We start from the raw sequence: 12,761 nt of genomic DNA, 5'->3' as shown, positions 1-12,761 counted from the left end.
GAATACACTGGTGAATTCTGTCTTCCTTTCACTGCGGTTGGCCAGTCTTTGTAAACCCATTTGAATAGCACTCACTTCCATTCCCACACAGTCATGAAGTACAAATGACAGGGTAGCCTCGCTCCTTTACTTCTAAAATAGTCACCTCTTCTATAGCCAGGGCACATGAGTGATGAGTGTGTATGTGTAAACATTTTATTGCATTCTTCTAAAAGCAATCAAGGGAACTTTTTAAATTTAAAAAATAATATTAAGTATAAATCAATACTTATTCTAAAAAATGGCAGAAAACAAAATTAGGCAAAAATAAAATAGAAATAACTAATATACCTTGGTATTTTCTATTCTGACATTTTTATGACTACATATAATAACAATGGAATAAAAATGTAACAATGTACTCTTTCACCATAACATATTTCCATAGTATTATTCTTTCACAATATTTTAAAGGCTGCACATGATATGATTGTATAAACATTTATTTAAACCGTTCCCTATTTTAAATCTAAATTGAGTCCAAATTTTCTTTATAATAAACATGCTCTGCAAAGAATCTTCCTGAGGTAATGGAAATTTTCTATATCTTAATAGAATGACACTATTTCACAATTCATCAAATTCTATAAGTAAGATCTGCATATTGCAGAATATGTTAATTATACTTCATTTTGTAAAATAGGGAAAAACCAAGCAGGATGTGCTAGAAATTTTCATTCTTTTTTTTTAAGATTTATTTATTTGAAAATTAGAGCTACAGCAAGAGAGGGAGAGACAGAGAGAGAGAGAGAGGAGAGAGGAGAGAGGTGAGAGGAGAGAGGAGAGAGCAGAGGAGAGGAGAGGAGAGGATCTTCCATCTGCTGGTTCATTCCTGAAGTGGCTGGGCCAGGCTGAAACCAGGAGCCAAGACCTTCATCTGGGTCTCTCATGTGGGTGGCAGGGACCCTGGCACTTGGGCCATCCTCCACTGCCCTCCTAGGAACATGAGCAGGGAGCTGGATTGGAAGAGAAGCAGCCAGGACATGAAATGGAGCCCATATGGAATGCTGGTGCTGCAGATGGTGACCTAACATGCTGCATCACAGCGCCAGCCCCCAGACATCCTTATTCTTAGATCTTCTACAAATTGGGGCCAGAACTGCATTGTAGAAGGTTAAAACTCCACCTAAAGTGCCAGCATTTCATATAGGCACTGATTTGAAACCTGGCTGCTCCACTTCCGATCCAGCTCCCTGTTGATGTACCTGGGCAAGCAGCAGAAAATGGCCCAAGTGTTTAGGCCCCTGTACCCACATGGAGACCTGGAAGAAGGAAGACTTGTCAGCCACCACTGAGGCCACTGGGGAGTGAATCAACAGATGGAAGATCTCTCTCTCTCTCTCTCTCTCCTTCTCTGTATCTCTGCCTTTCAAATAAACAGATCTTTTTTAAAAAATCTTTTAAAAATCTTTCTTAAAAAAGATTTATTTATTTTGCTTGAAAGTCAGAATTACAGAGAGGAGGAGAGGCAGAGAGAGAAGTCTTCCATTCCCTGGTTCACTCCCCAGATGGCCACAACGGCCGGAGCTGGGCCAATCCGAAACCAGGAGCCAGGAGCTTCCTCCAGGTCTTCCATGCAGGAGCAGGGGCCCAAGGGCTTGGGCCATCTTCTACTGCTTTCCCAAGCCATAGCAGAGAGCTAGATCGGAAGTGGAGCAGCCGGAACTTGAACTGGCACCTCTATGGGATGACGGCACTGCAGGTGACGGCTTTACCTGCAATGCCACAGTACCGGCCCCTAAACAAATAAATATTAAAAAAAAAAAAAGCTTCTGCAAATTAAGATCATTCCTTTTTTTCTTTTTAAATATTTTATTTATTTATTTGAGAGGCAGAGTTACAAACAGTGAGAGGGAGAGACAGAGAGAAAGGTCTTCCTTCCATTGGTTCACTCTCCAGATGGCCACAACGGCCAGAGCTGTGCCAATCCGAAGCCAGGAGTCAGGTGCTTCTTCCTGGTCTCCCATGCGGGTGCAGAGGCCCAAGAACTTGGGCCATCTTCTCTACTTTCCCAGGGCATAGCAGAGAGCTGGATCGGAAGAGAGGCAGCCAGGACTAGAACCGGTGCCTATATGGGATGCTGGTGCCTCAGGCGGAGGATTAACCTACTGTGCCACAGCACTGGCCCCTAAGACCATTTCTAAGGATAAACTTTTTGAAGTAAGACTGCTGGATCAAAGATATGTATATATGGAATATGCTAGTTATTCATTCACTTGTTCATTCAAAAATATCCACTAGTACTTTGGCAACTGCCTTCCAGGGTAATACTCTCACCAGCAATTTCTTAATCTGTATGAATACTGGGTTTCAAAAATCTCAAAAATGTATTCCCTTTAATCAGAGTTTTACAAACTATCCCTAAAATGATTAGTGGTAGTAAAATATTTTCCCACATGCTTATTGATCACTTGTGTTTCTTCTTCTCTTCTTTCCCATCATGTCCTCACTTCCTTTTCTCCCCATTTTTATTCGTCCTCTATTTAGTTATTAGAAAAACTTGTTAAATATTAAAGATACTAACCAATTTACACACAATGCAAATATCTTTTAAAAGTTCTTTCATTTGTCTTTTTAAAAGTTTGCTGATAGAATTTTTGATAGAACATTCACATTATTATGTTTTGTGGTCAAAGTCATTTTTTATCTTCATGGGTTTTATTTTAGGCACTGTACTTTAAAACATCCTTCCTTACCAGAAGATGACATAAATATTCAACATGCATACTTTCTGACACCCACTTTCATGATCACTGGGGCTACTTCTCATAGTTGCCTCGGACGCTGCTACACACACAGCTTCCTACCTTAGTGAGCAATCCCTTCATAGTTGGTTTGCCTTCAGGCTGTAGGAAAAGTGGGTTGGCAGCTTGTACTCGGAGAACATTCTGTAACACTTTAATCCATTCCTCCAATATATTGGGAGAATCAGCAGTCAGATAGTACGTGTGCTTTTCAGTAGTCAACTGGAATGGGGTTAGAAAGGAATAGGAATAGAAATTATAAAGATTTAGGATTATCATCATTTCCTGTCCATTCTTTAGACATCATTACTTAACATGGAAACAAACAGGATAAAGCTTGAATCTGGGTTCTAAATAAATGATTCCATAATAATTGAGAGTATTTTAACCATTTCTTGAGAATTTCAATAACTAAACTTCAGTTAAGATAAATAAAGTTACTTTAAAACTTTTCATAGCATTAAACTTGGTAGTCATGATTTTATATTTTATTTACTTGTCAAATTTCCCTTTTCTTTCTTAAATGTGTTATAGGCTCTAGGTTGTTGAAATGAGAAGCAGAATAACTGAAGACTATAATAAAGAACACACTTTTAGCAATTAAAAAGAAGAGTTTTTTTAAATTTAGTAATGAAGAACTCTACTATAAATTAGAATATCTTACATATGAAGGTACTTCAAAAGTTTGTATAAAAGTGAAATTAAAAGATCAGTTTACTTGGTGCAAAATTTTTTGAAATCCATGTAGAACTTTTCTTTTTTAAAAATTTTATTTATTTATTTGAAAGTCAGAGTTACACAGAGAGAGGAGAAGCAGAGAGAGAGAGGTGTCTTCCATTTGCTGGTTCACTCCCCAGATGGCTGCAAAGGGCCACTCTGATGCCAGGAGCCAGGAGCTTCTTCCAGGTCTCCCAAGCAGGTGCAGGGGCCCAAGAACTTGGGCCATCTTCCATTGCTTTCCCAGGCCATAGCAGAGAGCTGTATCGGAAGTGGAGCAGGCATGACTTGAACCGGCACCCATTTGGGATGCCAGCACTGCAGGTGGCAGCTTTACCCACTATGCCACAGCGCTGGCCCCAGAACTTTTTCATAATATGCCATTTCTCAAGAACCTTTGGAAGATCCCTTATATATATAGAATTCAACATTGTTTTGCACCAAAATAAACTTATTTTTAAATTTTACTTTCCATGAACCTTTTGAAGTATCCTTGTGTAAGAAGAGAAATTCTTGAAAATAACACGGGATTGTATAAAATGAATTTGCAATTTTCCAGTCTCAAATCAACCACACTTCAAGTTCCCCAAATATTTCAGAAGCTTATAAATGATTTTCAACTGCCATGCTCCGAGGAAAGCTTTCCCTGATTGTCCTTTCTATGTTTCTGAGGTGCCCTCAGATATAATCCATTGGAAACACTGATAATGTACCTTTCTGGCAAAAGTTGTCTTCCAGCTTCCAAAGACGCAAGATAAGAAAACAATGGTTATTGAAAACATTTCATAGTGTCTGAATTTAATTACATACATCACACTGTCTCAATATCCCACCTCTTTTTTTTTTTAATATTACAGTCCCGAGGCCTTTTAGTTTTTATTACACTTATTGTGCCGTGACGTCACAGGGCATGGGTTCCAGCAGCTCGGGCTCCTTTCCAGTGTTCTGACAAGACGGGCTTCTCTGGTGGATCAGACCAGCACTTCAGTAGGAACTTGGGGACCTTGTTTTTGGTTTCCTTCCTGTTTTATCATTTTCCTTCACATATTTCAGGAAGCTATCCTGGGTCTTAGAGCACTTAATATGCTTATCATGCACATTAATTCTCTTGGCAAGAATTGCCCTTATTTATTTACAACAATGCCAACAGCATGCTGGGTAACATCTATGGGGCATTCCTTTTTGAACAGTACCCTTGCCTTGCTTTCTACAATAGCATCTTTCTTGTAGGTGGGCATGTATGTGGTCATAGGACAAACTTCATGTTTCTGAAAGGCTTGGAGCACATACCCAGGGCACCTCTCCTCTTTCTTTTTGTGTTACCATGTTGATGAAGTACTAGAAGATGGTAGCTCTGGCCCAAAGGCAACAACCTTTTTTTTTTTTTTAAGAAAACAAAAAAAGATTTATTTATTTTATTCAAAAGGCAGAGTTACAGAGAGACATTTGCTGGTTCACTCCCCAGATGGCCACAACAGCTGGAGCTGGGCCAGGCCAAAGCCAGAAGTCAGGAGCTTTTTCTGGGTCTCTGACATTGGTGCAGGGGCCCAGGGATTTGGGCCATCATCTGCTGCTTTCCCAGGCGCATTAGCAGAGGGCTGGATTTGAAGTGAAGCAGCTGGGACTTGAGTAGGCACCCATATGGGATGTTGGCACTGCAGGCCATGGCTTAACTCGCTGTGCCATGGCACAGCCTACTTTTTAGATGTAACAGAAACTTGGCCGGTGCTGTGGCTCAATAGGCTAATCCTCTGCCATGCGACGCCGGCACAACGGGTTCTAGTCCCGGTCGGGGCACTGGATTCTGTCCCGGTTGCCCCTCTTCCAGGCCAGCTCTCTGCTGTGGCCAAGGAGTGCAGTGGAGGATGGTCCAAGTGCTTGGGCCCTGCACCCACATGGGAGACCAGGAGAAGCACCTGGCTCCTGGCTTCGGATCAGCGCGGTGCGCTGGCCGCGGCGGCCATTGGAGGGTGAACCAACGGTAAAGGAAGACCTTTCTCTCTGTCTCTCTCTCTCACTGTCCACTCTGCCTGTCAAAAAAAAAAAAAAGTAAAAACAGAAATTGGCTTCATGTGTAGGTGAAACTGGCAGCAAGTGCTCTATGGTGTGACTTGGCAGATCAGCTCCTGTGCTCACCAGTGTTGTTTCCATTTAGGTGTTATAGCATCTGAAGTTCATGTAAGAACTGGCTTTTTCTGATTCTACATTAACATATAAACACTCTTGAATTTAGTAGTACATTATATTACTAGCATTTTTGGGGGGATCCATTTATCAGCTAACCCTTCCCTAAAATAGCTTGATAGCCTGAAAGCTGAAAATACCTGGGAGATTAAATATTCTGAAAGATGAGAATAAATGGGGAAAGGTAAAGAAAATGTAGTGGGAGTTATCCAAAACAAATTTAGCTTATATTATAGTTTTAACTAAAAAGTCTTACATACTTTTGAGACATGAACTTGATCCCAAAGTGAATAAAGAAATTCGAATCACCAATCTCATTCCCATTAGGTTGGCTAATTAAGAATAGTTTTGCATGATACAAAGAAAATTAAGGGAAAAAAAAGTACCTGAACTGTTTGTTTGTTATCTCCTCTTAAAATACTGCAGGATGCACTAAGTTCAATATGTCCCTGGGGTTTTCTTATTACATCACTCTGTATGAAAAGAAGACAACCAAGAGAATAGTGATGTAGTGTAACAGCAATACTAAGAAATGTTTTGCATCATTAACTGCATTACAGGGAAGAAAAGCAATCAGGAGATTGATTTAGCTTCAGCAATTCAGTGCTAAATTGCAAGCACTTTCTGCTCACCGGAGATTTGTAGTAAAGTAATTCACCGCCTTTAAGAACAAACCATCTTCGCTTCCAAGTCTTGACTTTACCACTCATTTTTAATAAATAGCCAGATTTTTCCAGTGGTTCCTAATGGGAAAAAAAAAAAAATGATTAAAAATATATATCTTATGTTGCCTTTTGGAGGCTCAAACTAATGAATTCATTAACTTTTTAAAAGCCCGATTCAGTGTTTACATTTTTCCCGTTATCACTGGAGGCTGAGCAGGTTTTGGGGAGCTTCTGCTCAGGCTGTGAGCACTCCGTGTCGGGGGAGTAAGCGTCAGGAGGAATAGCGTAATCGCTTTCGGAAGCCACAGAGGACAGAGACACACCTACAGGAACAGAGACAAGTCAAGTCAGCGTTTTGCCCAGAGCTGGTCCACACGCCGGCTCTGAGTTCTCCTAGGAAACCCAACTACTCCTAGAGCACAAGCCTCTTTAGACTAGACTTTATCACATTCCCTTGGCCTTGAAGAACTTTTAAAGTAGAAAGAAAAACTAAGCAGAATAAGCAACTCTCCAAGGAAGTCAAAGGAACACAAAAAAGTATTTTGGTGTGATTACAACCTCAGCTATTTTTACACATATAAAATATATGTAATAGTCTACTACTATACCTTTTGTAAAGAATTAAAAATGTGTTTTTACATGCTGATATACAGGAAAAACAAATGTTGAATGGAATTTTCACAATCACATTTTAAGCAGCTTAATTTTTATAATCACTTAAAATTTTCTAAATTAATTTTTATGTTATTTAAAAGGCAGAGAGACAGACACAGAGACAGAAATCTTTCATGTGCTGACTCACTACCCAAATGCCCACAACTGCCCAGGTGAGGCCAGGCTAAAGTTAGGAGCCTGGAACTCAATCTGGGTCTCCCACGTGGGTGGAAGGGACTGAAGTACTTGGGCCATCATCTGCTGCAGGGTGCATATTAGCAGGGAACTGGAATGGGGAGCAGCGCCAGAACTCAAACTCAGGCACTCTGAGCTGGGATGTGGGTGTCCCAGTGGCGTCTTAACTGCTATAGCAAATGCACGCCATTAATCACTTTTAAAGTAATCTCACCAAAAAACCTCACATGATTTCAGTATTTTTCATGTACATTCAATATACTACTAAATAGTTTATAGACGGTAAAAATCTCTCATAAAAGCATGCAATAAGAGGCCAGCTCTGTGGTGTAGTGGGCCTCCACTTGTGGCACTGGCATCCCATATGGGCACTGGTTCATGTCCCTGACGCTCCTCTCCCAATCCAGCTCTGTTATGACCTGGGAAGGCAGTAGAAGATGGCCCGAGTGCTTGGGCCCCTGCACCCACATGGGAGACCCAGAGGCAGCTCCTGGCTTCTGGTTTCAGATAGGCTCAGCTCCGGCCGTTGTAGCCATTTGGGGAGCAATCCAGCAGATGGGGGACTTTTCTCTCTGTCTCTCCCTCTCTCTATCTGCAACTCTGCCTTTCAAATAAATAAATATAATCTTTAAAAGGGGGGGGGCAGTAATAATATTTAAAGAGATAAACAACCTACTTCATTTGCCAGAAACTGTAAAGTAAGATTCAATGGATTGCTCACAATAATGCACTCGCCTTTACAGAAAACTGCTTAGAGTTGCAAGCCACATTTGGAGCATTATTTAATATATTTGAAGATACTCAATAAAATTAAGGAATTAGGCCATTATTCATTACAATACCCAGCAATTTTTTAAAAAAATTTATTTATTTATTTGAAAGGCAGAGTAACAGAGAGGCAGAGGCAGAGGCAGAGAGAGAGAGAGAGAGAGAGAGAGAACTTCCATCCACTGGTTCACTCCCCAAACTGCCACAACAGCTGCAGCTGAGCCAATCTAATGCCAGGAGCCTGGAGCTTCTTCCAGGTCTCCCACATGCATGCAAGGACTTGGGCCATCTTCTACTGCCTTCCCTGGCCATAGCAGAGAGCTGGATCAGAAGCAGAGCATCTGGGACTCGAACTGGCACCCATAAAGGATGCTGGAACTGCACGTGCTGGCTTTATCTGCTACACCACAGTGCCGGCCTCCCAGTGATTTTTAAAAAGTGTTTTTAATATTTAGAGTACCTACAAGGGCAATCACACTCTTGTCATCCTATTTTTTACTTGACTCAGATAAGTAGTGGTTGTGATAATATCTTTATTCTTCATAGAATAACACAAGTTTAGATTTCCAAGGGACCTTAGAGATTATCCTCACTAATGTTCTCATTCTCCAGGGTGACTAAGGCCTAGAGATGAAAAGATCTATCCTAATGCAAATAGTCAGAAAAGCACAATGTTGGAGTGCAAACCGTGGGCTCCCAGTCCCAGGGCCAGTGTGCCAGGCACTCTTAGGTACTAGGCATAGAGCCGACAGCATAAAAACCTCAGCCTCTTAGAACATAGATTTTAATGGAGGGATATGGTTGACACAGGCAGTAAGTTCTAGGGAAAGATAAAACATAAAGAGGATAAAAAGAACCGACAACAGAAGGGCCAAGGACTTCCATTTGAATGGTGTAGTCTTGGTGGATCTTTAGAGAAAGCATTGTTAGAACAAAGTACTCTAGGAGTAGCACAGACACCCAGGGGAAGATAACCAAGTAAAGGAAGCAAAAGCACAATCTTAAAGAAAAAGAATGCCTGGCAAGTTTGAGGAACAGCAAGGATTCAGTGAGCCAGAGCCAAGTAAAGGAAGAGGAAGGAGGTGGTGAAGTCAAAGACCAAAAAACCATGAAGCTCCTTATGGCGTCTGTGAGCCATTGCAGTGTGTCAAGAGAAGTGACAAGACCTGATTCTGATTGTAGGTGGGCAAGGGGAGAGTACGGAGACCAGTGGAAGTCAACAATGTAAAATTAATGAAAGCTGAATAGTACAGTTTAAGCTGAAGGGTTTGGGAGTACCTAAGGGTTCTGTGGAACATAGTTTGAAAATCAACAGATATACCAGATATACTTTTGCTGTAACAAAAGCTTCTATAAACCATAGACTTATTGGGATTAGATTTCTCTGTAACCTCTATCTATGCACAGAATTCCTTCAAAATCCACTTAAACTCATAGGAATGCCCAAAGTAAAGTTTGGGTCACTTTTCACTTTAATCTCATATTAACTAACATATTTATAGGTGTATTTTCTGCCATTTTACAGTATAACAAATTTAGTTTAAATATTTGGCTATTTCAAATGGGTCATGGAAAAATAAAAGATAACTACATTTTGGTGTAAAAATATTTAAAAATCCATGCATAACTTTCTGTAAGACATAATTTCCATGACTTTGTTGGATAAGTCACTCTATCCCATAAATAATTCAAAATGCCACAAAGAAGCTATAAAAGAAAACTCCTCATTTTAGTCAATTATTTCACTTCACTCCCACAACAAAGTAATCTCTCTCTGACAGATAAGTCTTAAAAAAAAAAAAGAATATGTGGTTTATCAGGAATCACAGAGAATACAGAGAATTAAGAAGAGAATCAGGGCTGAAATATAAACATCTCTAAAGTTAAAAAAAAAAAAAGGAAGAAATATAAACATCTCAACCCTAGGAAAGTGCTTGTCCTTTTTTTTAAAACATGTTGTTCCAATATATTTTCTTTTTATTTATTTATTTATTTTCATCTTATATAAGAGAGAGAGAGAGAGAGATCTTCCATTCACTGGTTCACTCCCCAAGTGTGCAACAGCCAGGGTTGAACTAGGGGAAGCCAGGAGCTGGAACTCTCCCACATGGGTAGCAGAGACACTGGTGCTCTTTCCACTACGATGAAAGTACTAAAAGCTATCACGGGGTTGAAATTCCCAGTACATATTCTGAATGGTCAGGAGTCGTCTCGCTTGCCTGTGATTTTCCCTCACCTCGTTTCATGGCTCTGGGGCTGCCCGGCCCACACCTACTGCGTGTGTCGGACTCCGATGTCCGGGAGCTGGATCTGGAGCTGTCTTCTTCCTCTGAGCCAGAGGAGTCATCCAGGAAAGGACTACTACTGATTTGGGTCGCCTTCTAAAGAAACACAGAACAACAGCTCTGTATCCATCTCTATAGTTACCTCTCTCTTTGGATACAGAATGTTTTAAGTTATGGCATTTGACATTTTAAAAGGAATGCAACAACATAGTAATTTGCCTTCATCAAGTCAGGTGGCTAAACTCCCAGTTCTAATTAGTAGGGCATTTGTCAATTATCAGAGACTCCTGAAGACATAAGATTGTTAATATCTGACAATCCAAGGAAGCCTGACACCAATACAAAGATCTTTCTAACTTAGGAGCTCTCGTTCCATTAACAACATGCTTCCTTTAAACAATTAACAGCCGTGAGAGCATGAGACACAACAAAAACAGACTCAGACTGCTAGTACTCTGATAAAAATATGTATCTTCTCCAGATCTTTCCATTCCTTCTTTTCATGATGTATTTATGTGAGCTTCTAAAACTCTCTGCAAAGGGAGACTCTTGTATAAAACATTCAGAATGGAATCTGGCATTGGAATAAACAGTCTTTTTGATCTATGATAAAGAGAACCACATGTTTAGCAGTAACAATGGTGAGTTACCCCCTTCAAAGTTGTGTACACTGGGGTTGTCATATTCCTGTATATCAGAGATGTATAAAGTCCCGATATGGTATAGGAAGGCACTGCAACAGAATCTGAAACAGAAAACATTTTTAGAAAAGTCATCAAACTAGTACTTTGGTCTACTTCTTATAAATATGAATGGGGGTAATTTCCAATTACAGGGAAGTTGGGTTAACACATGGGGTTGCTAGTTATAAAGTCTATGAGTTATGGCACTTAGAGCCTTATTTATGCACATTTTTTCATGGTTCATTATTTCCTCTTGGGTGCTAGTTCTTCAACTAGACTGTAAGCTCTGTGAGAGCACAAATCAGAGCTTTTATTTATTTGACATCTCCGCGCACACTTGCTCAGACTGCCCAGAACTAAGGCTAAAACAATCATTACCACCAGACTCAATGAGCAGTAACTATGGAAGATGATAGGAGGGGCTTCAAAATGTTCATGGAAATGGAGTGAAAAGATAACGTGAATTTTTCATTAACTTCCTGAAGCTCCCTCATGTTCTCTATTCTTAGCTGTATTAATGATTTGACATCTGAGATTGAATGGTTAGAATATGACTGTCTGAGTCATAAGAATAGCAGAACATTGGAAAGGAATAGAACACCAATGGCTATCTCTAAGATGTGAATAAACTGAACAGGGAGAGGGCCAGTAGAAGAAATGAAAAGTTTCTCTTTTTTTCCAGATAGTTGTTTTTTTTCTTTTTAATTACAGATACACACTGCTTCTATAATGATTTTTTGGAAAAAAGGGAAATATGCTCTAAACTCTGGGGAAAAAAGACATAAATCTCAATATTTATATTATTTCAACTAGCTAAAACACCACAGTTTTTCTACTTAATCCTCTTTACAGTAAAAAAAAAAAAATCATGAAGTACTCTACTCTGAATGAATTTGTGCCCCTACACTAAGTAAGATGAAATTCAATGTTAAAATTGAAGCAATGTAAAAATAATTACCAATGACTTTTAACATTTAGTAAGTTCTTGGCTACCAAAATAGCAATACAAAATCATTCACTATTTTTAGAATTTTTTTTATTGTGGTTAAAGAATACATAACGTCAAATTTAACACCTTCCCATTTGTAATTGTCAGTTCAGTAGTGTCTGCTATATTCACGCTGCTGCAAGCAGACTCTAGAACATTTCCAATTTGCAAATCTGAAACTCTAAAGCCCATCAAACAACGAATTCCCTTCTCAGCCTTCCCCCAGACCCCCATGCTCCTTTCTGTTCCTATGAATCTGACCACTTCAGATACCTTGTTTAAATGGAAACATACAGAATTTGTCTTCTGTGACCATATCACGTATTTGTATTATGTTATCACCCAGCATTATGTCAAGTTTCATCTATGTTATAAAATGCAGAAGCACTTACTTTTATTAATGTTCTCCATATTGAAGGCCTCTGACATTCGAATCCCTGATTTAGCTACAGCATAAATTCTGCTTTCCTAATGTAAAAGAGAGAGTTGAACAGGGTATTTAAAGGAAAGACATGATTAGTTTCCATACACATGTTTTCCATTTGTTCTTCATTTACTATTCACTAGAGGATAGCATTACACTAAAACTGTCATCAGCGCCAACTAAAAGGTACCATTGTGAGAAATACTGCAGAGCCATATTCCATTATTTATCTTTGTTCACAAAATTTTGCTTGGTATTTTACATTCTTTTGGAGAGACAGGCAAAAAGAGGAAGCTTATTCACAATCACAGACTATACTTAAACATCACTCTAATATTCTGCCATTTTAGAATTTTGTTAAAAGGCCAGCGCCGCGGCTCACTAGGCTAATCCTCCACCTTGCGGCGCCGGCACA

At 39.7% G+C, this 12,761-nt stretch overlaps 1 protein-coding gene across 4 annotated transcripts in view; it reads right to left on the bottom strand.

Annotated features, from left to right (window-relative positions):
- The window catches only part of PLEKHH2 (pleckstrin homology, MyTH4 and FERM domain containing H2), a 106,900-nt gene that overhangs the window by 50,568 nt on the left and 43,571 nt on the right, over window positions 1-12,761 (bottom strand). For all 4 annotated transcript variants that reach the window (XM_062209350.1, XM_062209352.1, XM_062209351.1 and 1 more), the window contains exons 9-15: window positions 12,315-12,390; window positions 10,902-10,996; window positions 10,203-10,347; window positions 6,536-6,672; window positions 6,317-6,427; window positions 6,071-6,157; window positions 2,847-3,005 (exon numbers count right to left, since the gene is read on the bottom strand). In XM_062209350.1, the coding sequence (XP_062065334.1) occupies window positions 2,847-3,005; window positions 6,071-6,157; window positions 6,317-6,427; window positions 6,536-6,672; window positions 10,203-10,347; window positions 10,902-10,996; window positions 12,315-12,390 (810 nt within the window). The remainder of the gene's footprint in view (window positions 1-2,846; window positions 3,006-6,070; window positions 6,158-6,316; window positions 6,428-6,535; window positions 6,673-10,202; window positions 10,348-10,901; window positions 10,997-12,314; window positions 12,391-12,761) is intronic.

The sequence above is a fragment of the Lepus europaeus genome, chromosome 13 (assembly GCF_033115175.1).
Source record: "Lepus europaeus isolate LE1 chromosome 13, mLepTim1.pri, whole genome shotgun sequence".
Taxonomy (NCBI): Eukaryota; Metazoa; Chordata; class Mammalia; order Lagomorpha; family Leporidae; genus Lepus; species Lepus europaeus.
This window is presented reverse-complemented; position numbering and strand designations above follow the sequence as displayed.